The 27,633-nt window shown below is 45.1% G+C and overlaps 2 protein-coding genes across 3 annotated transcripts in view; one reads left to right on the top strand and one right to left on the bottom strand.

Moving 5' to 3' along the window:
• Positions 1-9,427: 9,427 nt before the first annotated feature.
• CKS1B (CDC28 protein kinase regulatory subunit 1B) lies at positions 9,428-25,517 on the bottom strand. The gene is made up of 3 exons (XM_068252505.1): positions 25,149-25,517; positions 15,691-15,818; positions 9,428-13,166 (listed from the first exon to the last, which is right to left on the bottom strand). The coding sequence occupies exons 1-3, from the start codon at positions 25,205-25,207 to the stop codon at positions 13,117-13,119; spliced, it is 237 nt and encodes a 78-aa protein (XP_068108606.1). The 5' UTR covers positions 25,208-25,517; the 3' UTR covers positions 9,428-13,116.
• SHC1 (SHC adaptor protein 1) overlaps positions 25,348-27,633 on the top strand; it is a 66,261-nt gene continuing 63,975 nt past the window's right edge. For both annotated transcript variants that reach the window (XM_068252502.1, XM_068252501.1), the window contains exon 1: positions 25,348-25,501. The gene's annotated coding sequence lies outside the window, so the exon portion shown is untranslated. The remainder of the gene's footprint in view (positions 25,502-27,633) is intronic.

Below are 27,633 nucleotides of genomic sequence, written 5' to 3'. Positions count from 1 at the left end.
AACTTTCAGACTGCTTATGTCTTTCCTCCTATCCCTCTCATCATGAGGCTATTACAGAGACTGAGGTCGGAACCAGTGGTCTTGTTGGCAGTCCTTCCCTGGTGGCCGAGAAGACCCTGGTTCCCTATGATCTCTCAGATGACGATCTCTCGTCCTTTTCCGATTCCAGTGAGCAGGACCCTGTTGTCTCAAGGTCCGGTACTGCACCCGGATCCCTCCGGGTTGAGACTCACGGCATGGAAGTTGAGAGGAGGAAACTGGTAGACTTGGGTTGTTCAGACGCAGTAATTGCAACTCTGTTGAAGGCCAGGAATATAAGCACAAACTCCACCTATCAAAGGATATGGAAAATATATCTGGAATTCGCTGGAAGAGAAGCATTTGATCCAATACATCCTCCAGTATATCAGGTCTTAGCTTTCCTTCAATCAGGAGTGGAGAAGGGGTTATCCTTTCATTCTATAAAAGTCCAGATATCGGCAGTCTCCACATTAACCAGCCATAAGTTGGCCTTTGAACCTCTTGTGAAGCAGTTCATTTCTGGAGTGATGAAGATTCAACCCCCGGTGAAACCCCTCTTTCCCAGTTGGGATTTACCGCTAGTACTGGACTACTTGACCAAGTCACCATTTGAACCGGTGGAGTCGTGTTCCCTCTGGTACAAAACCTTGAAGGTGGTATTCCTGGTGGCTATCACGTCAGCCAAGAGAGTTTCGGAGCTGCAGGCCTTGGGTCACCAGGAGCCATATCTAACATTCTTCCCGGATAGAGTACAACTTCGTCCAATTCAAGGATTTCTTCCGAAGGTCACTTCAGTACTTCACATCAATCAGGAATGGTCCTTACCTACCTTCAACCAACTTGACGCAGACAATCTTCATTCATTGGATGTAGCGAGAGCGCTAAGAGCGTATATCCAGGATACTCAGTGTCAGGAAATCAGAAAGACTCTTCATTGTTCCTGCAGGATACAGGAAAGGAGAGGCGGCATCAACTAGAACGCTGGCATCATGGCTCGTTCGGGTCATCCAAGATGCTTACAGGGCAGTCAATAGAGAGCCTCCCCGGGAGATTCGGGCACATTCTACCAGGGGCTTAGCTTCTTCCTGGGCCGCGCATGCGAAGGTTTTAGCGGCAAAGATTTGTCAGGCAGCCAACTGGAGTTCGATAAATACGTTTATTGCACATTATCAAGTCGACACTTCTCATTCAACTTCCGTAGAATTTGGGAGAGCAGTTTTATCTTCTGTTGTGTGAATAAAAAATTCTGCTTGTACCTGCTCCTATGGCCCTCCCGTGTTTCTAGTTAGATCCCGTTGTGCTGCCATGGAGGCATAGGGAAAACGGAAAATTGTATACTTACCTACCGGTAATTTTCCTTTCCCTGTGCATCCATGGCAGCACAGGGTTCCCACCCGCTGTCGGTGAGGACCTAGTTACAAGACAGGCTGGGTCAGGGCAGGGAAACCTTTATAGATACTTGTCCTGTGGGGTATTGGGGGCGGGGCCTAAACCCGTTGTGCTGCCATGGATGCACAGGGAAAGGAAAATTACCGGTAGGTAAGTATACAATTTTCCGTTATACTTGCAATATACACTTACAGGTTAACTGGTTCTATCATTTCCTTCCCTGAGGCCCCTTTCACGCGTTGTGTTGCGGCATTTTACCGCACTGCTAACCACAGGGTAATGTAAGTCTTTGGGTTAACCACCCTGGCGTTACATTTATTGTGGCCATGTTGCCGCAGGTGGCTTTTTAATAAAAAAATGTGTTTAAGTTAGTGTAGCTAGCACCACTCCCCCCCTCTTCGATCGCCACCGGCGATATTTATCTTGCCACGATCCCGTGAGAGCCGCAACTGCTCCATCCATTGAAATGACGACGATCGGGCCAGACGTCATGCGCAGTTCTGATCGCCGCCATAGCGACCCCTGGAGGCTATGGAGAGGCTGCGCAAGCGCAGGCTCCGGAGGGGGCGTGTTATGTATTGAGCTGAGATCGGGGTGGCGAATCAGAGCAGGCCGGCGGCGATCGGGTGGGTGACATGGCTAGCAAAGTGCTCGCTACACACCCCACAGAAAATTTTATTCAAAAAGACCCTCCAGGGGCTGAGCAATCCACCGCGACGGTGATGGACGAGCTGAGCTAGTCATTACCGCCAAGGTGGTTAAATCACATTGCCTGCGGTGCACCGGAAGTGCCCCATTTACCGTTAGTAAATAAGTTTCCGTGGGGCACGCCGGAAATCATGCAAGGCTATAGCGACCCATGGATTTTTAGATTAAAAATTATGGTGTGCACATGTTGCGGAAGCTTATTTTTACAAAACACTTCCGCAGTCCAAAAACAGGAAGTGAGCGAAAGCGAGCATCACTTCCTGTTTGGCCAGATGGGGATTACCGCGTACTAACGCGCTAATCCTTGAAGGCCTGTTTTTGGCAGTGCGGACACGACATCACACCGCTGCCACCAATATGCAGTCTGAAGCCGGCCTCAGATCTCAACTCACAAATAGGCAATAAAATACCATTGCCAAGTGTATATAACACACAGGTACACATAAAGGCAATCATCCACAATGTCATAACTGCAGGAATTAATTTTATAAATCCCAAGTGTTGAGAGAAAACAAAAGACAACTTTACTTACGGTAACGTCTTTTCCAGTAGTCAGAAGGACAGCACCCCTGGTGAGACTTGTCTCCCTCCCAATCGTGGACAGGAACTGCAAAAGAAAAGATTTGCATAACAAATAGGCAGCCATACATAAGCCACTAGCTTACCATGAGTAACTCAGTTAATACAAAAGATGACACGGACCTCATAGACGCTTACTTACATAATTATTATTCCACCCAAAAGAAGGGCGGGTTGCAGGGGTGCTGTCCTTCTGACTACTGGAAAAGACGTTACCGTAAGTAAGGTTGTCTTTCCCAGAACGTCATTGGACAGCACCCCTGGTGAGACGATGTACAAGATATAGGATCTAGGGAGGGACCACTGCCTGCAGCACCTTTCTTCCGAATGATAAGTCTGCTGCAGCCGAGATGTTTAGGCGATAATGTTTCACAAAAGTGTTCTGACTTGACCAGGTAGCAGCTCTGCATATCTGTTCTATAGATGCCCCTGCCCTCTCTGCCCAGGAGGTTGATATTGCTCTTGTGGAATGAGCTCTAATTTGAGAACTTAAATGCTTCCCCTGAACCTGATATGCCGATGTAATAGCCTGTTTGATCCATCGTGCCAGCGTTGCCTTGGAAGCTTTGTTGCCTCTTTGTTTTCCAGCAAATAGGGTGAACATCGCGTCAGTTTTCCTCCAGGGACCTGTTCTTTCCATGTAGTGTATGAGACATCTCCTTACGTCAAGGAAATGAAGTTTCCTTTCCTTATCATTACTAGGATTCTCGCAAAAGGAGGGTAGGAAGAGCTCCTGATTTCTGTGAAATGAGGAAACTACCTTGGGTAGAAAGGCTGCATCAGGTCGCAATGTTATTCTATCCTCCGAAATGGTGCAGTAAGGTTCTCTAATAGATAACGATTGTAATTCACCTATTCTCCTGGCTGAAGTAATGGCCAACAGGAAAATGGTCTTTAAGGTAAGAAATTTGTCTGAAATTTGTGCTAATGGCTCAAACGGAGCCTCACACAAACCCTGTAAAACAATGTTTAAATCCCAAGCAGGTACATTAGTTTTAATTGCTGGCTTAAGTCTCTTTAAAGCTTGAAAAAAACGTACAATTAAATCTTCTTCTGCCAGCCGTCTTTCTAAAAATACGCTCAGAGCAGATACCTGTACCTTCAGGGTGCTGATACTAAGACCCTTCTTATATCCACACTGAAGAAATTCCAATACGGACTTAAGAGATGTATTGTTAAAGGATCTTTCCATACACCAGTCGTTAAATATTCTCCAGGCTTTTTGGTATATTTTTCGAGTCACCTTCTTCCTACTTTGTATCAAAGTTTCTGATAGCTCATCTGAAAAACCTTTGGACTTCAGGATGCCCCATTCAGGTTCCAAGCTGAAAGGTGAAGCCTGTCTAAATTCGGATGCCATACTGGACCCTGAGATAGCAAGTGTGGTAGAGGAGGAAATATTATCGGATCTGTTACTGCTAGTGCCCTCAGTGACGTGAACCATGGTCTTTTTGGCCATAGTGGAGCTATTAAGATTACTCGAGCCTTGTCCTGTATAATCTTCTTTATCACTCGTGCTAGCAACGGAACTGGAGGAAATGCATACATCATTACTTCTCCCCAATTGATCGAGAAGGCATCTACTTTCCATGGTAGGTCCTCTGGAAACAGGGCACAAAATTGTTGGCATTTTGTATTCACCCTCCTTGCAAACAAGTCTATGTTTGGGCAGCCCCACTGTAACGTCACCTGCTGAAATATTTCCTGATCTAAAGACCATTTGTTCGCATCCAACCTCTTCCTGCTGAGGTAGTCTGCCAGTTGGTTTGAGGTTCCCTTTAAGTGTGTCGCTGTTAAGGATGAGAGATTTCTTTCTGACCAAAATAGGATCTTCGTCGTCTTTTCCCATAAGGATTGACTCCTCGTACCCCCTTGTTTGTTTAGGAAAGCCACAACACTCTGGTTGTCTGTCCTTATCTTCACATGAGAGTTCTTGATTAAGGGCCCGAAATGTAGTAAAGCCTGCCACACTGCTTGCAGTTCTCTGTTGTTTGATGACTGTGAACTGATCGTCATACTCCAGGCTCCCTGAGCCGGTAGAGAATTGAAGTGGGCTCCCCAGCCCCATAAACTGGCGTCGGTTGTAATTGTATTCTGCTGAGGAAAACTCCACAGACGACCTGGAGACAGATGATCCAGCTGTTGCCACCAAAGCAGAGAAGCCTTTGTACTTTGTGGAATGACGATTTTCTTGTCTAGAGCCGTCAGAGACCTGTTCCAAGATCTTAGTATCCACATCTGTAGGAATCTTGCATGGAACTGCCCCCACTGGATTGCTGGAAAGGAAGAAGTTAGAAGACCTAGAAGTGCCATAGCTTTCCTTAGCGATATGCTTCTCAATTTCTGAAACGAGAGAACATTATTAAGAATAGCACTGATCTTCCTATCAGGTAACAACAATTTCTCCTTTCTAGTAGAAATAATGAAACCCAAAAACTCTAAGGATTGGAAAGGGACTAGGACAGACTTTTCCCAATTAATCAACCAACCCAAGTCCTGGAAGAGGCTCAAAGTTGTAGATATCTGATCAAAAACGGATTTCTCAGAAGACCCCCATAATAAAAAATCATCAAGGTAACCGACAATATTTATCTGTCTTAACCTGAGAAGGGCTAGTACCTCAGACATAACCTTGGTGAATAGCCATGGAGCTGAAGATAAACCGAAAGGTAAGGCATTAAATTGAAAATGTCTTACCTCTCCTTCCATCCACACGGCGAACCTTAGGTACTGTTGGCAGGATAAGTGGATTGGCAGATGTAGATATGCATCCTTCAGGTCTAGGGATGCCAAGAAGTCGTCCTTCTGTAAGAGATGAACTACAGATCGAATATTGTCCATCCTGAACTTTCTGTATTTGACCCTCAGATTCAGTTTCTTTAGGTTTAGAATAAATCGATAGGTTCCTTGAGGCTTCTTCACCAGGAAGACTGGGGAGTAGAATCCCTGTTCTTTTTGACATGCTGGAACCTGACGAATTACCCTTTTCTGAAGAAGTGATCTTATTTCTGACTGAAGGGCTATTCTTAAAGATGGGTCTTTTGGACAAGGGGTTAAAACAAAATTTTGAGGGGGAGGCTGCTCGAACTCTATTTTGTAACCTTCTAATATTATATTCAGTAACCACTAATTGTTGAATAGTTGTTGCCATCTTTCGAAATAGTTGGCGATTCTCCCCCCCACTGGAATGATGGCCTCATTGCTTGCCTGTCTTTTTGGTATTAGTAGAGGTATTGGGGGGTCTTTGTTGTCTATAAGGAGCCCATCTTCTACCCCTGGAAGATTTATTATCCGCTTCATTTTTGGCGGGGGCCCGAAATGGCCGCTTATTCTGAAAGGGGCGCTTCCTTGGGAAATTCTTTTTATTATCCGCCGTACGATCCAGTGTATCGTCCAGCCTTGAACCGAACAGCAGATTGCCTTCACAGGGGATACCACAAAGCTTAGATTTTGATGAAGTATCCCCATTCCAGGTCTTAACCCAAACTCCTCTTCTAGCTGAGTTTACTAATGCCGTGGTTCGGGCTGCCAACTTTACTGTATCATCTGCCGCATCAACCATATAATTTGAGGCATTCGTAATTTTAGGAAAGTCGTTAAGAATTTCTTCCCTAGAAACGCCATTAGCAATTTTAAACTGCAAGTCTGATAGCCAAGTCTTCAGAGAACGACTAACTGCCGTTGATGCCACTGCCGGTTTAAAAGTTAATGAAGCAGACTCCCAAGCCCTGCGCAAAACATTATCCATCTTTTTGTCTATTGGATCTTTTAGGTTACCGAAGTCTTCAAACATTAGGTCTGATTTTCTTGACACCCTGGAAAAAGAAGGATCCAGCTTTGGCGGAGGACCCCAACAAGCCTGGTCATCCGGGGCAAAAGGGTAGCGCTTAGATAAAGATTTGGGCCAAAAGGCCCTTTTCTCAGGATTTTCCCATTCTTTCTTAATCATAGATTTAAGAGTAAAATGGACCGGAATGAATCTGGATTGGGGGTCCGCCAAACCCTCATACATCTGGTCCAGGGGTGTCAGGGGTTTTTGCTCTGATCTAATACCCATTGTTTCATGCATGGAGGTTAGGAGATCTTTCATTAAATCTGGGGAAAAAGCAAATTTCTGTGGTTTTTCAGCTTTTTCCAATCTCTTCACCCTCAGATATCTCTTCTAATGCAGATATTTCCCCTTCAGAGAGTTCTGAGCCCTCTATATCACTCTCCCTACTTCTAGCCTGCACAGGAATACGTGCTGCCGGAATAGGAGAAGACACAATATTGATAGGCATAACAGTAGCGTCACTGCTAGGGCCAGGCATATCAGCAGGGTTGGGGGCTACAGCTTGAGAAGAAATAGCAGAATCTTTAATTTCTTTGATTGCTGAAGACATTTCTGCCCGCATCCACCCCATCAGATCTTTAAATATGACAGGGGATTCATCTTTAACAAGTTTATTTGTACAATCCTGGCACAACTTTTTAGAGGATGAGGATGACAAGCGAGTGAAGCAAATGGCACATTTCTTCGCAGATTTGCTAGATCCACTTGATCCATGCTGACCCTTGTCAGTTTTATCATGTTTTTCATGTTTCTCAGGCTATAAAACATAATAATAAGCCAACCATTAGCACCCTCTCTAGTACACACATATATACATATACACACTGCATATTTATATTTCATTGTACTTGCCAGAGAGGAATCTTGGGCTGGCCTGGCAGACTGCGCAGGAGCTGACCCAGAAGCGTCCTCCATGCTCACATAAACCACCAGAGTGAGACAGGGAAAAAGATGAAATAAAGAATCACATGAACAACAGGGCTCAGTTGACTAGCCCATTAGCATAATTCATTTCTGGATTACCTCGTCGCGGCACCTGCCGCTTAATTGTTATGCGTAATTACCTACTTATCCCCGCAGCCCCTGCCGCGCTTATTTGCAAATTACCTCAGCGAATCAGCTGCTGCTGATTCGCAATCACCGCCGCGGCCCCTGCCGCCCGATCAGTCACGCTGGACGCCGTGCGTGACGACTTCCGGGTTGACCCGGAAGTACCTTGGTCTGAAAGCGCACCTGCGCTATATCTCTGCTGCCTCGTACGGAGAAGCCTCCTCCACGCTGCAGGGCTCCGACTGTCCACTGTACAGCATGCCTGGAGCCCTGAAAGACGTTGCCCCCGACCACCTGTCATGGATAGCATCCTGGAGACCTCTCCTCTGCATTCCCGTCCGGGACAGGAAACTGAACTGAGTTACTCATGGTAAGCTAGTGGCTTATGTATGGCTGCCTATTTGTTATGCAAATCTTTTCTTTTGCAGTTCCTGTCCACGATTGGGAGGGAGACAAGTCTCACCAGGGGTGCTGTCCAATGACGTTCTGGGAAACAATTATGGTTAATCATAATGGTTTTGTACTGTGTGTCTGCAACAGGGTGAATAATACCTACTAGCGATATACTGGGAGGGAGGAGGTGCCTCACTGATGTGTCAGGATAATGGCTGGTATAATAAAGAACAGTCTTACCTCATGAGGGTTTTTTTTTTCTTTTAAGAGTTTTATTGGACACCAAAAACAAAACAATGCATTTCTGGGGATTCACTTGATTTTTCATGTTCATAAAACACTGTCTGAGAGGTTCACAGCAATTAGCCAGGAGCAACCTGGCTGCTTGAGATGCTAAGAATTCCCGCTTGCATTGAAGATTGTGTGAAGCTTGGAACTGGACCAAACAGAATTGTCAGAAAGTTCATTTGATTGGCCCAATTCAAGCTGCATACCATTTGCATCTGACCCCTCATTGAGTGGCTACTCGCTTCACTGTGGGACAGAGCAAACATTATGCTAAGTCCAACTGCTTGTCACCAAGGTTTTGACAGGCACACAACACAAAATACCTGTAAAGACGTCTGTCAGAACAAATGCAAACTGTTGTTTTGAGAGCTGTGCCTGTACTGGACAAAATGTGGCCTTACATCAAGCGACTTAGCAGCCTCTCGACCATACGATTCCATCAGAACTGATGAAAATTGGTGCCACCAAGAGCATGCACAAGCGACGATGTGAGCAATTTCAGGCCAAAATTGGTCACATGTATCGCTTGGACAAGCTGCAAGATGTAGGGCTAACATGCTTGCTTGAGTGTGTGGTGGTAATGGAATGCAATGTCAGCACAAACGCGACAGAACCCCAATGCTGTCTCATGCAGTATACTTTGCCTGCGCATCCCATCCCCCATGGACATAGAGGCGTCCCACATGGGTACTGGCATATACATGTATGTGCAGAGAACGGAGCCATCGGTGGACACCAACAGTTAAAGTATACTGCATAGGGCATATTTAGCATTAAAGACAGCACCACAAGGCCGATTCCTGAGATATTTCATGCTGAAACCGATTGGGAATTGGCCTGCGTTGAATAGGCAGGCAACAGATCTCGCTCCAATCAGAGAAAACTTTCTCTTGGTCAATCCACCCATCATCGCCTGATGTATGGTCAGCTTAATTGTTTGTTCCTCAAGTCATTTCTTCATGGCCAGCCAGAACAGAAGCTCCTTACAAAATTACTTCCAGCCAAAAATCACAAGGTGACCTTTCCACTTCTCCTCATTATCTTTGTATAATCAGACAACCTGCTGTCTATGGGTCACGGACACACACACACACACACACACACACACACACACACACTTTTACATCCTGGGCCAAATATCTGAAAGCACACAATGAACAAGAAGAATGAAATCGAGATGTTTCTTTATTGTGCGATCCAGCATTAGATTGATAGATAAAAATAAATTCCAGCTACAAAGGTCTCCAATCATAGTGGTGTACATAGAGAAATGACAGCCTTTACTTTGCTTGCTATGGAACCGGAGAACTTGTTTGTCACACAATATTTCCTAACTTGTATACAGTAAAGAAACTTTTTTTTTTTTTTTAATACAAAAGTGGACCCAAAGGGAGGAACATGGATTATGGCCTGGGCAGTGTTTTGCATTTTGAAAAACGCTCTCCAATTCATTTGAATGAGATTCCCAGCAAAATTGACAAATTATTTGCAGCAATTTTGAAAAATCAGCAATTGTGGCGGGATTCTCATTCAAGTGAACAAGAAAGCGTTTTTTTTTTTTTTAAAAACACAACCATCTTGCAAAATGCTGCAAGTGGGTCCCAGGCATGAAAGCAAATAGGCTGTAAGCTTAGTAGGGTATGGGCCCTTTCTATTCCTATGTCAAGATTTAAAAGACCACTATTGTGAAAAAACTGTAGAGTTTAAAACACATACATACTGTATAAGATGTCCATTTGTCCCAGAGCAAATGAATTACAAATTATCTCTTTTTCTTACTTGGCGGTCTATAAAAGGGATCTTGAAACGGATTTATAAAAATATATGGAACAAACCTCCCCCTAAAGAAGGTCTGTAAATACTGCAGGCCATTGGGGAGAATTGTGCAGCAAGCATTACTTACCTTCCAGTGGCTGCTGCATCCTGGCGCCTTATCTGTATGTGCGCCACCATCTTCTCCATTTAGAGCAGCAGGTGTAAGTGCCCACAGCGGTAGCTTGTCACCCTAACCCAACTATTCACACGATTCTCAACCTCTATCCCTTAGGGGGGTGGGTCCTTTCTATATTCAGATTCAGTGCCGACATGCCTTCAAAGTTGGTAGTAAAAATCTGACAGGTTTTGGACTAGTCCATCTACTTATGGGGAATATCAAGATTTCCTCAATTTACAAAAATACTTCCTGGATGGGAATGGCAAACTACCAGAATAGAGTCCACATGAGGAGGATAAAGGATTGCTGGCATATGTGTAGAGGTTCAGTCCCAGAAGTGCTTTTGTAAAGAATGAAGTACTGCAGATCCCTCATGAGGAGATGGACTAGTCCAAAACCTGTCAGACTTTTCAGATTATTACTACCTACTTTATGTCACCTTGACATGGAGGCAATTATGCAAAAACAAACACTTTATACATTGTATGTATAAACATTTATTTTATGATTTTTCTCAATAGTGGTCCATTATATGACACCTGAGAGTAATATAAAAGGCTGCCATATTTAATTTCTTTGAAAGAATGTAAATTACCCGGCTGTCCTGCTGATCCTCTGCCTCTAATACTTTTAGCCATAGCCCCTGAACAAGCATGCAGATTAAGTTTTTTCTGACTGGATTAGCTGCAGGTTTTTCCAGGTGTGTGCAATTTAGACACGGATACCTGAAAGATCAGCAGGACTGCCAGGCAACTGGTATTGTGTATAAAAAATAAATATGGCAGCCTCCATATCCCTCTCATCAGGTGTTCTATGATAAGATAATAGTGGAGTTTTATAAGCAGATTGGAATTGCTCCAAAATAAAATGTTGTTAAGCCTCAGTACAGGCAGTCGCTTGAAGATTCTACATGAAAAAAGGTTTTCTAGCAAGTCAGAAATTGCGTAGGCATTCCATCTGCATCTAAGGCCCAGTGCACACCAAAACCTCTAGCAGATCCTCAAAACGCTAGCGGTTTTTGGAGCAGATTTCAGAGCGATTCTAGGTATGTTTAGAGACATTTCTAAACATGCCTAGCATTTTTGGGAGCATTTTTGTGTAGCAGATTACACATATTGTTACAGCAAAAGCTGTTACTGAACAGCTTCTGTAACAAAAATGCCTGGAAAACTGCTCTGATGTAGCGTTTTTCCAGAGCGGTTTGCGTTTTTCCTTTACTTTACATTGAGGCAGAAACGCTTCTGCAAACCGCAAACGTGCAGCAGGAGGCACATTTGCGGTTTGCTAAAAACCGCAAACCGCTGATGTGCACCATCTCATTGAAATACATTACCCAAGCTTTTCACAGGCAAATCGCTGCTAAAACCGCTCAGTGTGCACCATCTTATTGAAATACATTACCCAAGCGTTTTCACATGCGGATGCGGTTGGCGGATCGCTGCTAAAACCGGTCGGTGCGCACTGGGCCTCACATGAACACTGTCCACTGGCTCAATGACTCAGATGCTTGGTGACCACCAGAGGACACCGAGGCTCTGTCTTCTGACACCATCATGACAGTAACCCATTACAGGATGCATACAGGTCTGACTACAGACTAAAATAGTGCATCTACAACAAAGATCTATAAAAGTTAGAGACGGTACTCCCCATCGAGCAGCACTGTAACGCAATATATAATAAGGTAGGAGCAGTATCATTGCACAGTGGCAGTGCAACACTCTGGGAGCCTCCTAATAGCAGATAAACATAAAAATAACACTAACAATATAAGGCAAGACAGAATTTATGACCGAGAAGTAGATGGTCCCTTCCTAGAATATGCCAGCATTAAACACTGTATACGAATATGTACAAGAGATCTCTAGGAGCATCATTTACTAGGTTCTTCTGCGCTGAAAAACATAAGCAGCCCCGCAAAGCTGCCCCCCACCCATTACTAAAAGGTAACCGTAACAGAGGGATATGGAGGCTGCCATATTCATTTCCTTTCCAGTTGCATGGCTGTCCTGCTTATCATCTGCCTCTAATACTCATAGACCCTGAACAAGCATGCAGCAGATCAGATGTTCCTGACTGAAGTCTGACTAGATTAGCCACATGCTTATTTCAGGTGTATGATCCAGACACTACTGCAGCCAAAGAAACCAGCAGGGCTGCCAGGCAACTGGTATTGTTTAAAAGGAAATAAATATGGTGGCCTCCATAGCCCTCTTATTTCAGGTTTTCTTTACAGGACAACTGTAGGGAGGCTGACATTTTTTCCTTTTGTGCAATACCAGTTGCCTGGCTGTCTTGCTGATCATCTGTCTATAATACTTTTAATCATAGACCCTGAACAAGCATGCAGCATATCAGGTGTTTCCGACCTTAATGTCAAAACTGACAAGATTACCTGCATGCTTGTTTTCTGGTGTTATTCAGACACTACTGCATCCAAATAGATCAGCAGGGCAGCCAAGCAACTGGTATTTAAGGGGTAATAAATATGGTAGCCTCTATAACTCTCGCTACAGTTGTCCTTTAAGAATTCTCACAATAAGTACATGCACAAGCCTCCCACATTACACAACTGCTAACTTATTAACATTTGTCAAGTCTTACTATGGTCTGTTATAACCCAAGTGAGGGCTGAAGATCGCCACCAATAGCAATTTTTAATAATTCCAGTCCAGGTTTGCAGGATCAATTACGTTGTTCCAGACCGAGAGCCGGAGTAAACCGGGCCCCACAAGGAGCCACACAGTAGACCAGAGTAGGGATATACATTGGCAGTGTATAAGTGACAAGAGATACATGTATAGTAATTACAGATAATCTGCCATGTAGCAGCAGTGTAACATACAACATGAAAATGCAGACAGTATATAAATACAACAGGAGAAGGTGCATGCAGTCATCAGCAGGACAGGAGAGCCTGGGATCAACACTTCCTGTTGGGTAGAGGCCGACGGAACAGCAGGATGTGGGGCTCTGATGGAAGAAAGGAGAGAGATCAGATCTTACTAATAGTGGAGCTGGCAAGGTTCCCAACTGCTAGGTACACACTATGAGATTTTCTGGCAGATCAATCATTTCCAACATGTCCGATCTGATTGCCAATTAATATCCGATTGTTTTCCGATCACTTCTATTTAAAATATACTGGAAATCAGATAAGACATGTTGGAAGTAATGATACAATTGTAAAATGTATTTTTATTGCATTTATAAAGCGACAACATATTACCGGTACACAGCTCTGGACAATAAATACATACAAGGTACAGAGGATGACACATGTAACGTATAACGCAACAAGCTTATACAACACAGGACAAAAACAAAAAAAAAGTTATACAAGGTAAACAAAAAAAAAAACAAAAAAAAAAAAAAAAGGTCGGGCTAGGTCGGTGGGTAAATTAATCCAAGTAAGAGGCAGTCCTAGGAAAGGTACACACAATTGTGTATAATTCCTGGGGCATAACTACATATTATGGGGCCGACCAGCAAAGCTTTGAAGGCCCCTGTTTGCTGCCCTGATTTTTAAAGGAAACCAGAGCGGTCCCTGAAAGTAGATTTGATACTCACCCACGGCTTCCTCCAGCAGCATAAACACATCAGAGTCCCTTGCTGTCCCCCCGCAGTCTGCCGTACAGCTGTGTCAGGTCCGCCCATGTGCAGAAGGCCCTGACTGACACGAGGCTGATCGGAGCTGAACGGCAGACCGTGGGAGGATTGCGAGGAACTCAGAAGTGTTTATGCTGCTGGAGGAAGTCACAGGTGTGTATCAATCCTCTTTCTGGGACAGCTCTGGTGCACTTTAAAATAAACCTGTGACAAACCTACCCCCCCCCCCCAAAAAAAAAAAATTATAATACACAGGGCCTGAGCCCACTAACGCAGTTGTGTCAGCTTTTCAGCAACATCAATTTTATAGGTGCTGAAAAGTGGACACAACTGCGTTAGTGGGCTCAGGCTCTAACTAGGGAAGGTATCCTCCGGTGGCTTCCTATGTCCTCCTCGCACCTACCGCCACTGCCAAGAACCCTCTAGATGCTGCCCAAGAGAATATGACTGCGCCTATGGAGTAGTGCTACGTAACTAGTGCATGATAGACTCCGGATTACGGTACAGGCGTGACCGTACTCGCGCAGGCAGAAACGTTCCAGAGTCCACTTGCAGCAACTGTGCAGGCCAGGAGGATGTGGGAATTCTCTGCAGGATCCAGAGGCTTCCCTCTTCTTGGGCTCAGGCCAATGACCAAGAACTGAACTTCATCCCAATCAGTTGCTAATACCCCCTTTCCCATGAGAAATGTTTTCCTTTTCACAAACGGATCCTCAGGGGGCTCTGTATGGCTGATATTGTGGTGAAACTCCTCCCACAGGAAACTGAGGACCATGGTCCTGGCAGTTTCCTGTCTGTGAACCTCGTTGCAGTGTGGGAAATAGCTGTTTACAGCTGTTTCCAACTGCCAAAAAAGCAAGCAGCATCTCCTTCCAGTGACATCACCAGCCAGCAGTAAAGATGTCAGCATGTGATAAATGTCAGACTGTAAATCAGGGAGAAGAAAGATTTTACAATGTGCAAACACTGGCTAAATCATTTATACATAATTATTGTAAAAATGAAGCACTTTTTTTTTAATTACATTATTCTCACTGCAATTCCTCTTTAACAGAGGGTAAATGACACGGTATAGACATGAAGAAAGTGCCCATGCTGTCCTGTGGGCCCTTTCACACATCCGTTGTGTTGTTGGCCCTTGCATTCAGCCGTGGATATGTTCTGCAGCACATTTTTCCAGACAAGATTCCACTGTCATTCATTTGATACATGGCATGCTTCCGTTACAAACAGACAGACACTGCAACGGAAGACATGAATGGCATGTCAGAATGCAACATGGGCCTCAATTCACTAAGATGATGCTGGAGATAATAAGGCAAGTGAAAACGTACCACCACACAGTGAGAGAGTTATCTTAGCTCTTCATTCCTTAAGTTACCTTCTCTGTAGTTAATTTCACATGCAGTTAATAAACAGCCTGTCTTCAACTCTGGAGTTATTTTAAGGATTGAAGAGTTAAGTTAAAGACAGAAGAGTTGACTTTAGGTTTGCCTGAGGTAAAAGGTTTCCTGAATACAATATGCTTCATCATCATGGTGATCACTCTAGAAACGTTATTAAAGACAGGAGATAAGCTTAGTGAATTGAGGCCATTATTATCTAATGTGAACTTGCCCTAATAAAAATTACTGTAACCTTCAGATACAATACTTCCAATTTAAACTACTAGCATTAAACTAATATTGACTGCAACTAGTGTTTTTATTACAGTCTGAAAGGAAAAAAAGTAATGTGTGGAGATTTATCAAAACGAGTGCAGCCCAAACTGAAGCAGAACTGGTTAACTTCTGCTTGCACTAGTGCGTCACTGCACATCGTTCTGAGTGTGCAAATGCTTATAATGAATATGTACTCTTCACTAGGAAAAGACTGCCTTTGTACTCACCTGGTTCATGAATCATGTAGTGCACCCATCCCTGGCTCTGCTGCACACCCAAATTCCGCCATTCTGTTTCTGACATTAGGTGCGTCTTGGGTACCAGCTTGGCAATATCCTTCGGCAACATGACATGCCTACCAAACAGGAAAGAGTTATAAACACAGGGCGGTAAAACACTACAAACAATAGTACCGTAGCTGCCATGATTTGAATAGAGATGCAACAAAATTTAGAATTGTGTGTTGCCGACTGTATCCAGCTTCTAAATCCTAGAGTACACAGCACCACCTACTGCACATCAGAGAATATAGCCTTCCTAAAAACAAAGCTATTTAGCTACAGTGTCCTTATGTGGCACTACAAGTAGCAGCATGCTTCGACAGTAGGGTTGCATAATAACTGCAATTTTTCTCTCAAAAATTGTGATCAATTTTATTCACGATTTTCTTCAAAACAAGCTGTAACACTAAAATTACAATGCCTCCCGTATAGGTTGGCCAGGTAGGTGCCCCCAGTGTAGGTAGTCACAGCCAGTATAGTTGCCCCCAGTATAGGTTAGCTAGGTAGGTGCCTCCAGTGCAGGTAGCCAGGCAGCATAGGTGTAGCAGCAGGGGAGAGCAGGCATAGCGTAGTAACAACTTACATTCTGGGATGACACTGGCAGCTTCTATCTTCTTCCTCTCCCAGCCGTCCATCACCCCCTGTGATAACATGCGTTACGTCATCACAGGGGGTGCTGTTACCAACGTGACTGACGCCTGGGAGAGGAAGTAGAAAGAGGCTGCGGGGGGATTCCGGAAGGTAAGATGTGCTATGATTATACGCGGAGGGTTGCAGAGTTGCTGCTTTGACGATTACGTAATGGTCGTGCCACGATTTTAAAATGATTTACCGTGCAGCCCTATTTGACACTGACACACAGTCTCAGCCAGAACAGTAAATATACACAACCCATCTGAGACACCAGAGAAATGCGTAACTGTCTGCGATTCTATAACAAACAATAAAAGTCAGTTTTAACAGAGGAAACGATGAATGGAGAAGTATAATAAAGCATACAGACAGCTATATAATATAGGACAGGAGGAGATAATGCAGCTTTTATATCCTAAAATGTGAGATTGCTACTCAGGACAGACCTTCCTTGTGTACAGATATGCACTTTAGTGCAGCCAGCAAGAGGAAATAAAAGTAGCATGGTAAAACTGATTGTGCTGGTTATTCTGGATGCTGCAAGCTTAGGTGAACAGTGCCCTCAGTCATTTTTAACAGTTTAGTTTGCACTTTGACACAGAGAAAACTGAGCATGATTCAGCAATGTCAGGGATACATAATGCTCTGGGAATAACTGACAGGATATTCTGTAGTGTGTGGCAGACTAGTCAGTATAGGAGTAAATTTGCCAATACAGGAAATCATGAGCCCGATACAAGAAAGGCAAGTAGTTCTGCAGTGCGCAGGCAGCACAGTAAATTTTACCAGTCCTGGTGCCAAGGGTGCACCGCCCATTACTCCATTAGGCCCATGCACATTACTGGGAGAACATGCACGCTGCTGTGGTAAAGCGTGGTGTAACTTTTTGGTGGGGCGGGCAGATTACATGTCTGCTTGACTATGCCATGCTCTAATGCTTAATTTAGTAGATAAAATCTGCTTTACCAATCAATTTAATGCAAAATTTCACTCTTAAAAAGACCCAGAGACGAAGAGGATACTAAATTTATACATACCTGGGGCTTCCTCCAGTCTCATCAGCCTGGATCGCTCCCGCGCCACCATCCTCCACTGCCTCTGTCCGCCGGTACCGGGTCCCGTAATTTCAGTCAGTCGACGCAAGCGCAGAGCGCTCCCTCTGTACTGCGCCGACGTACAGACTGGGGGGGGGGGCCTCTGCGCATGTGTACAACTGGTCGTGTCCGGCGGAAGTGACGGGACCCGGTACCGGCGACAGAGGCAGCGGAGGACAGTGGCGTGGAAGCGATCCAGGCTTATGGGGCTGGTAAAAGCCCCAGGGATGTATAAAATCTTTTTTCACTTTTCAACTATCCTTCGTCTTTGCTCCCTTTAAAGTGAACCACAAAGCACCCTCATGTATTTTCCCATATAGATCAGTGGGTACATTAGAGAAAACACCTACTATGCTTTCTGTTTCATTCTGCACTGCACAGCTTGCTTCTAATCAGCCCTGATAAAATCCCGACTGAGCATTCAGTCTGGCTTTGCTATAATGACACAGCTACAATGATTCCTGAGCAGAGCCAGCAGGAGGCAGACTTGGACTTGAAAAGACATGAGAGAATACAGACTGAGCTATAAATATTCCTGAACAAAGCCAGACTGAATGCTCAGTCGGGGATTTTATCACGGCTGATTAGAAGCAAGCTGTGCAGTGCAGAATGAAACAGAAAACTTGGTAGGTGTTTTCTCTAATGTTCCCACTGATATACATAGTAAAATACAGGAGGGTGCTTCGTCTCTGGTTCCCTTGAATAAAAATGCAATCGTTTTTAAAGCATATTTTAGCGCCAATTCTATAAAAAATTGCTGTGTGGGGGAGTTTGCCGAAGCTTACTGCACCTCCCATGCCCTGGCGTCACCCTCCTTTCTCCTCCAATTTGCCCCGTTCTGATACTGCTGCTCGGCGACCTCTGATGCGCAGTATATCTGTTTGGGTGCCCTGCGACCATGCTCACGTCATATGGAGTCGCCAGGGAGCTCGTTCGCAAGGCGACCAAGCAGACATACTGCGCATTCGCTATGAGATTGGAGCACCGCAATGCAGCTAGTGGCTGTGCGATCAGAGCATCACATAGCTTTGCAATCGAGTACAGCACATCGCATGATCTAATATCTTTAAACTGTTTAGCCTGGGCTCATTGGTCGCCACCTGGACACGTGTCTCTATTTACATCTACTAGAGACATGCGGGGCTGGAGAATACTGGCCCTACCTGCCGTCACTCAGAGATGGCTTGGTGTGGCAGCGCTGCTCCTTTCCACATGGCCCTGCACTGTCCCCCATCAGATCCGCTGCAGGGGCAGCCAGCTGGGTGTGACGTGGGGGCGGGTGTCCATGTGGCTGATCAATTGGAGTGTGGGGAGGCGTCCATGTGGAGTATCCTATGGGCACACAGCCACTAAGTTCTCCATCAGGTTTGACAAAGAACGGACCGTAGCGATTGGTTAGAGCAATTAGCTCATGCTATGGGCTGTCTGAAACCCATGTTTGCTACATAAATGGAAGCTATGTCAGTTTGACTTTGTACACACACAGCAGAGCTTGACAAAGAAGCGGTTGCTTCGAAACAATGCTGCCGTCTGTATACTGTGATGTCTTCGCACAATAAAGAGCATTAATACTATATACTGGATGGTGAGATCTTTTGGAATCTTGTATTGATCTGCAGTGCTGATAGACCGACCTGGGCACAGCCAACTTTTGACTCAGAGGAGTACTCTACCATTGCTTCATTATCTTATTAACAGGAAATCACAAGTGTACAACTAATATAGACCATAGCCTATATTTATACACAAAAGTGTAAATTAAAGCAGCAATTTTGATGCCAGGGTTTAATTATAGCTCAGTGGGCAGAAAATATTTTGGTCACATAATGAGAAGACCAGATTCTTTGGAGAAATCTTCAATGCTTCGAAAAATTGAGAGCAACAAAGAAGAAGAGGACAGCTGAGGCTAAGATGGATAGAGAGCATATGTGAAGCTAGGAACATGCCTATGCAACAGCTGAAAGAAGCGGTGATTGAAAAAGACATCTGGCATGCAGAAATACACATGGTAAACAATCAACGTAACAAATGAGGAGGAAATGAAAATGAGAGGATTGGTCACTGGACAACAGTAGAAGTCAAGTACTGGTACAGTACTTGTCGGGCAGGGCCATTTCACAGCATGAGCGCTTTTCAGCACATTTTTAATTGCTAGGGTCTTGAAAAGCTCTCGCTAATGCATTCCTATGTATTATCTCCCACTGGAGTGATTCTGTTTTGTGAAAAATTACAAGGGCCACTAAGGCCTGGAACCCACTGCAAACCGCAAACGCTAAACGCAACCGCTAGCAATTTGTAACAGCGGTTTGCAAGCGGATTCATGCGCGTTTGCGGTCGCGTTTTGCAACATTGTATTTTTTTGCCCAGCGGGTGCGTAGCGTTTTGCGTTTTGCGGTTTTATCCTGATTGGTCGTGTGAATAATTTTTCATTTTGTTACATTGCGCTGCACCGCAAAACGCTAGCAGAACCGCTCAGTTTAGGTTTTGCTGAGCGTTTCCACTAGCGTTTCAATACTTTACATTGAAGCGCTAACGCTCCCAAAATGCTGCAGGTCCTGCGTTTGCGTTTCTGAGAAACGCAAACGCTCCTGTGGAAGTTGCCCCATCCATTAACATTAGCACAGCGTTTTGGCAAACTGCTAGCGTATCGCAGTGCTGCCAAAACGCTGCTAAAAGCGCTCCTGTGGGTTCCAGCCCTCACTCTTTATTTATTGTTATTTTTGTTTAATGATGTTTTGATTATTACTCTAACATGTCAGGTTTGATTTGTGCAGTTCTATTGAGTTGTGGACTTTTATGCAGACTTGGTGAACACCTTGTACTGTTATATTGCCCTTTGCCACTTATTTACTGTACCATCAGTCTGCATTTTCATGTGCAGCGTTCTAATATTGCAATATGTCCATTTTATGCTTTTCTCAACAAACCTGATGTGCTAAGCAAAAAAAAAGAGAAAAAAACAAAAACAAAAAAAACCACCACAAGGGCCGGGACCCGAGCTAGAATGGTTTAGGTGACCCAGCGGGAAACCTTAAAGGACAACTGAAGTGAGAGCAGGGCTGTGGAGTCGGAGTCGTGGAGTCGGAGTCGTGGAGTCGGGCAATTTTGGGTGCCTGGAGTCGGAGTCGGGACAAAATGCACCGACTCCTAATGAATTTGTAACTGTAATTAAAATAGAAAATATGATAAAATGTTCTATTTCTCAGATAATAGTCATTAAAAATAATGTACATACAGTATACAGTAATAGCTATGCTTAGTCCACAAAAATGAAATAAACCAATCAAAATTAGTTACTTGTGCTGCTTCAATAAAGCAGTCCCTGTATTTTTAAAGGAAAGGTTCAGGGAGGGTGGGCAAAAAATAAAAATCAAATTCCACTTACCTGGGGCTTCCTCCAGCCCGTGGCAGGCAGGAGGTGCCCTCGCCCCGCAGGCTCCCGGTGGTCTCCGGTGGCGCGCCCGACCTGGCCAGGCCGGCTGCCAGGTCGGGCTCTTCTGCGCTCCAAGGCCCGGAACTTCTGCGTCCCACGCCGGCGCTCTGACGTCATCGGACGTCCTCCGGGCTCTACTGCGCATGCGCAGTAGTTCTGCGCATGCGCAGTAGAGCCCGGAGGACGTCCGATGACGTCAGAGCGCCGGCGTGGGACGCAGAAGTTCCGGGCCTTGGAGCGCAGAAGAGCCCGACCTGGCAGCCGGCCTGGCCAGGTCGGGCGCCCCACCGGAGACCACCGGGAGCCTGCGGAGCGGCGGCGAGGGCACCTCCTGCCTGCCACGGGCTGGAGGAAGCCCCAGGTAAGTGGAATTTGATTTTTATTTTTTACCCACCCTCCCTGAACCTTCCCTTTAAGGTCAGATATACATATCTGATTGTGACTGTATATATGATGTGTACACAGGAATCTCTTATATATACTAAATAACATCTATGCTGTAAGAATAAAGCCTGATGCGTAGCTGTGTCACTAATAGAGATGGTCAACGAGATGGAAATAATTCTGCATTGATGCTGATTTATGCAAATGTATGCATTCCCTTTGCTGATGAAATCAAATAATTTGATAGGTTATTAAAATTTGGTTTGGTGACTACAAATTAAAGAGTAACTGAGACGGATGAAAAGTAAAGTTTTATACATACCTGGGGCTTCCTCCAGCCCCCTTCAGGCTAATCAGTGCCTCGCTGTCTTCCACCTCCCGTATCTTCTGCTATGAGTCCTGGTAATTCAGCCAGTCAGCGCTGTCCGGCCGCATGCCGCTCCCACAGCCAGGAACATTCTGCACCTGCGCAATAGTGCTGCACAGGTGTAGTATGCTCCTGGCGGCGGAGTGTGTGCATGCGCACTACGCCTGACTGGCTCAAGTACCTGGACTCATAGCAGAAGATCCAGGTGGTGGAGGAGGACAACGAGGGACTGATTATCCTGAAGGCGGCTGGAGGAAGCCCCAGGTATGTATAAAACTTTAATTTCATCTGTCTCAGGTTTACTTTGTTACACAGTAGTACTATACTCTACATATGCACTCCCCACAGAGCTGCAGGGAATCCACTGAGAATGCTGTGCACATTGAACACAGAGGTGTTGTCTGTTTACAATCCCCTTATTCCCCTGCAGAGTACCTGCACATCATTCTTACATGTACCCACAGTTACATTGCCTAGGGCCTGATAGATGTTCTTTGTTCCGGTTTGTACCTTTTACAAGTACTCTTACCAAGGACTAGTTTTAGTCTAAAGGGAATAAATATAGTAGTCTACATATCCTTCTCACTTCAGTTGTCTTGTAAAATTCCTAAGCGTTGGCAGTTAAGAGACGAATTTCATGTTACATACTTTTAATCAGCAAAATTTTAATATGCAAATTAGAGGAGTCGGAGTCGTGGAGTCGGTGGAATCCTAAACTGAGGAGTCGGAGGATTTTTGGACCGACTCCACAGCCCTGAGTGAGAGGGCAATTGAGGCTGCCATATTTACTTATTTTTAAGCAATACCATTTGCCTGGCTATCCTGCTGATCCTCTGCCTCTAATACTTTTAGCCATGGACCCTGAACAAGCATGCAGCAGATCAGGCATTTGACATTATTGTTAGATCTAACAAGATTAGCTGCATGCTTGTTTATGGCGCGATTCAGACACTGCTGCAGACAAATAGGCCAGTAGAGTTGCCAGGCAACTGGTATTGCTTAAAAGGAAATAAATACGGCAGCCTCCATATACCCAAGTTAAGTTGTGGTAGCGCAATTGGTTGATGTTTCAACAGTTCTCCAATGACCGCACCCACTACTACAACTTTTCAGTTTCGGAAAGGTTGTAATAAATAACCGTGCCCACACTATTCAGCCAAATACAACACTTCAAAGTTGCAAGTGGTGCTGTGATTGGAGAACTGTGTTCCCTTTGGACTTTGCCACCTTGTCACCTAAACCATACTAGCTCCCCAGGACCCACCAACACCGCTTTCTGTGTGCTTGCTGATTGTTGGTAGATTTGCAAAGCGCTAGAACAATGGAACCCTAAGGGCTGGAACCCACAGGAGCGCTTTTGGCAGCGTTTTGGCAGCACTGCGATACGCTAGCAGTTTGCCAAAACGCTGGGCTAATGTTAATGGATGGGGCAACTTCCACAGGAGCGTTTGCGTTTCTCAGAAACGCAAACGCAGGACATGCAGCATTTTGGGAGCGTTAGCGCTTCAATGTAAAGTATTGAACCGCTAGCGGAAACGCTCAGCAAAACCTAAACTGAGCGGTTTTGCTAGCGTTTTGCGGTTCAGCACACTGTAACAAAATTAAAAATAATTCACAGGACCAATCAGGATAAAAACGCAAAACGCAAAACGCTACGCAACCGCTGGGGAAAAAAATACAATGTTGCAAAACACAACCCAAAACGTGCATGAATCCGCTTGCAAACCGCTCAGACAAAACGCTAGCGGTTGCGTTTTGCGTTTTTCAGTGGGTTCCAGGCCTAATAGGGTTCTTCCACTAGTATTTGTGATTTATAGAAATCTCAAAAGCACTGCCTACAGCATTTTCAGAGTTATAGCAATTAAAGCGGAATATAACCCTGCATTTCAACTTTGCTCTAAAACATTATTTACAGCATATTATATGCAAAAAGCTTTTTTTTTTACTAGACCAGCATTGGAAGGGTTAAACACAGAGGTTTAAAGTTCCGTGGAGATATGCAGAAGTTCAGATTGTTACATTCCATTTAGTTAATGTATCTATTGATAAATGTTACACACTCTTTGGCTGTCCTCCAGCTCCTTCTCAGTCAGACATTCAACACTTAGATACATTTATATAAACAAAATTTATCTATGTCAGCTTCCGATGCGTCTGCAAAAATCTCCAGGAACTTTAAAGGTCTGTGTAACCCTTCCAATGCTGGTCTAGTAAAAAAAAAAAAAAATGCTGGTTGCATATAATATACTGTAAATAATGTTTTAGAGCAAAGTTGAAATGCAGGGTTATATTCTGCTTTAAATGGAATGCAGGACAAGAATTGCAATCCTACAAAATGCTACAAAAAAGGTTTTCAGTTTTTGCCAGTATATCCCACATCAAAGGAGCTGAATGTACCATTTTTAGTTGTAGTTTTCTGGAAAGTATAGGAAAGCATAAGTGCTGACACTCTGAAATTGCTTGCTTAAAATCTGAAATCTTTAGAGCTTTTAGGTGTGAAACAGGAATTATGTGAGGTACAGGGGGCAGCCAGCCTGGTACTTGTGGTTATGGAGGCATGTGTGAGGTACAGGAGAGCAGCTAGGCTGGTAATGGAGGTATGTGTGAGGTTCAGTAGGCAGTCAGGCTGGTATTGGTGTAATAAAGGTATGTATGAGGTACAGGAGGCAACCAGGCTGGTAATGGAGGTATGTGTGAGGTATATAGGAGGGCAATCAGGCTGGTATTGGTGTAATGAAGGTATGTGTGCAGTACAGGAGGCAGCGAGTTTGGCATTGGGGTAACAGAGGTATGTTTGAGGTGGGGCAGCCAGGCTGGTATTGGAGGGATGTGTCAGGTACAGGAGGGCAGCCAGGCTGGTATTGGAGGGATGTGTGAAGTACAGGGGGGAAGCCTTTCTCATAGTCAGGCTAATATTGTAGTAATGGGGGGGGGGGGGGTATGTGTGAGGTACGGGGCACAGCCAGGATTGTATTGTAGGTATGTGTGAGGCACAGGGGACATCCGGGCTGGTATTGCGGGTGTGTGTGAGACACAGGGGGGCAGCCAGGCTGGTATTGGGGGTATGTGTGAGGCACAGGGTGGCAGCCAGGCTGGTATTGGTGTAATTGAGGTATGTGTGAGGCACAGGAGGGCAGCCAGGCTGGTATTGGGGGTATGTGTGAGGCACAGGGGGGCAGCCAGGCTGGTATTGGTGTAATTGAGGTATGTGTGAGGCACAGGGGGGCAGTCAGGCTGGTATTGGGGGTATGTGTGAGGCACAGGGTGGCAGCCAGGCTGGTATTGGTGTAATGGAGGTATGTGTGAGGCACAGGGGGGCAGCCAGGCTGGTATTGGGGTGATGGAGATAGGTTTATGGAAGGAGGGGGGGGTCATCCTTTATGCCTGGCTGCAGTGAGATGAGGGGCAGCTGTGCAGGCGTCATCATGCGGTCGATACTCGCAGCAGCATAGATGGGAGCAGCGCTCCTGTAGACACGGCGGGGGAGACGTACCGGTATTCGTAGCAGTCATCGTCGTACTTGTCGGAATAGTGGATGTTTTTAGCAGACATCTTCAGCTCTTCCCAGTTCCCGCTCCTTCACACTTCAAACGTCCAAGCCGCCCTGCGCTACTGGTCAGCCTCGTCAGCCAATGGGCGACGGCGACGGCAGATCGAGGCTTCGGTGGGCGGGGCAAGGCAAGATGGCGGCGCTGCCCGTGACGTCACTGCGACGTCAGGCTCGGCGGAGCCGGAAGTGGCGGAAAAGTTTTCGTGTCTGCGTGAAGAAGAGAAGGAAAGTTTCCAGAGAGAAGAACCCCGGACTGCAAGACCTGCACGCCCCGTCCTCCGCTCCATGCGGCCCTGGTGAGTGCCCAGCTTGGCTCGGGGTTCCCCCGCAACCCCTTTCCTGCTGCTTCTACAGCTGGCCAGTTTGTAGCTCCTCCCACTGCCCCCTCAGCACTGTGACTCCTCCCCTCGTGCCCCCCCCCCCTGCACATCTACTGTACTTCTGTCATACTACCCCTCTTACCATAATATCACCCCCAGTATGCTCCCCTCTTATTATACCCCCTCAGTGTAGCTCCTCCCTACTCTCCCCTGCACCACGCTATGGCTCCTCCCATTTCACCCCTACTTGTCTCCCCCTTTACCACCTCTACAGATGCTTTCCCTATTATTGGTCTACTACTCATCACAGTGCACCCCCCCCCCCCCCGCCAACTGTGACCCCCCCCCCCCCCTCTTCCCTTATTGTAGCTCATCTCACTTTGTATTTAAATGTATGTATGTATGTATCTTGAAAATAGACCAATCCAATCATGCCATGGACCATTTTCAGGCTGCATACATTTGCATACAAAATGTGCATAATTCTGCATCAGCTTGAAATTGTATGTATCCTATTGACCATCCCTAGCCCCAACCTACTGATTCCTCCATTATTACTGCCCCACTGCACCTCCCCCCCCCCTTTACTCAGAAGCATATCTAGGAAAAACAGTGCCTATGGCAAACATTTTAATGTGTAGTCTTGGTTGAATTGATTGTGCCCAAGTTGAAGTGAAGCATGGCCTGTAAGAGCATTGCAATAGGTCAGTCTACACATTTCCCTCCTGCTCTAAGAAGAGCCTTTTCCCTATCTCCTCCTCTTCTCATTTTAGGAATTTGTTGCAATATTTGGAATTAGCATTGAGCAACACTATTTCCTATCTCAGCAAAATGTGTAGATACTGCATGATCCTTAGATTTATTTCTAATCGTTGATTTGTGGGAGGAGATTCTGTGTTTATCACTTGACAAAGGACGGGATTTTGTTCTGAAACGGCTACAGTTCGTCGGAACTTTGCCGCAAAGTAACTCCACTCCCACTCTCCTGTGATGATTCCATTGCACAGCACCATGAGCTTGAATACACCGAGCTATAATTACATTCATATACTGAGACGGATGTTGAATGTATTTTGTTCACTGTGCATGTGAATAAAAGACCAAAGTGAAAGTCTTCAAGTGCTGATTTATTTGATATCTTCTCAGCGCCCCCACTAAGAGGCACCCATGGCGCATGTCATGCCTGCACCCCTCTAGATACGCCCCTGCCCTTACTATAACTCCCCATCATTCTTCACACATTATGAAACCACGGTGTTCTGCTTTTGCCTTGTCCTTCCCCCATGGCTGCTAAATAAAGTATTTGCTTCTCCCTTTTAACACCTTTTTGTTTTGTCCCGCATACCATATTCTATCCCTTACCACTTAGTTGTCACCCATCTCTTTACAAACCCTCTTGTTTACTCCTACACATTACAATCCCCCCTTATTTTTCTTTTGCCTTGTAGTGAGATGAAAAATCCAAGTAATGCAGAATTATTCACATTTTGTATGCAAATTAGTGCTAGTCTAGTTTAGGGGATCCAGCAGGAAACTTCATACAGAAAATCTGCTAATGTGATGGGATGGACAGCACCTTCTCAAACTGCTAGGTTTCAAATAGTTTGAAATAAACTACGCCCACACTATTCGGCCAATCGCAATGCTTTGTGCTGTAGAGGGTGCTATGATTGGAGAACTGGTCCCTATGAAGTTTCCTGCTGGGTCCCCTAAACTAGACTAGCTCCTGCAAATTTATGCACCAATCGAATTGGTTGGACTGAATTGGTCTATTTTAAATATGCATACACAATATGCTTAATTCTGCATCAATTCAGAATTATTTGCATCTCATTAACATCCCTATTCCCTTGCTGCAGCCCCTTCCTCATTGTTCTATTGACTTTCCTCCCCTCTACAGCGCATCCCAATTAAAATCTAGTTAGTAATGATCAGTGAGATGAAAATAATTCTAAATTGCTGTAAATTGTATGCAAATTTTATGTAGGTAAATGCAGTTTTGGAGTGGACCAATCAAAAAATGGCGGCTGTCACTTAAAATAGACCAATTAAATGTCGCAGCTGCCATTTTTTTTTAAAGGTAGAACAGCTAAATGCTGCAGCTTCTT

This window comes from Hyperolius riggenbachi, chromosome 9 (assembly GCF_040937935.1).
Source record: "Hyperolius riggenbachi isolate aHypRig1 chromosome 9, aHypRig1.pri, whole genome shotgun sequence".
Lineage (NCBI taxonomy): Eukaryota > Metazoa > Chordata > Amphibia > Anura > Hyperoliidae > Hyperolius > Hyperolius riggenbachi.
The sequence above is the reverse complement of the archived record's forward strand: the minus strand, read 5'-3'. Positions and strand labels throughout refer to the sequence as shown.

What these genes read in the sequence shown, in the direction of transcription:
- CKS1B (XM_068252505.1), bottom strand. Translation starts at nt 25,207, where the DNA reads ATGTCTGCTAAAAACATCCACTATTCCGACAAGTACGACGATGACTGC. An exon ending in GATGACTGCTACGAATACCG is followed by an intron (nt 15,819 to 25,148) that starts GTACGTCTCCCC and finishes CCTGTTTGGTAG; the next exon opens with GCATGTCATGTTGCCGAAGG. An exon ending in CTACATGATTCATGAACCAG is followed by an intron (nt 13,167 to 15,690) that starts GTGAGTACAAAG and finishes TTCTTCCATCAG; the next exon opens with AGCCCCACATCCTGCTGTTC.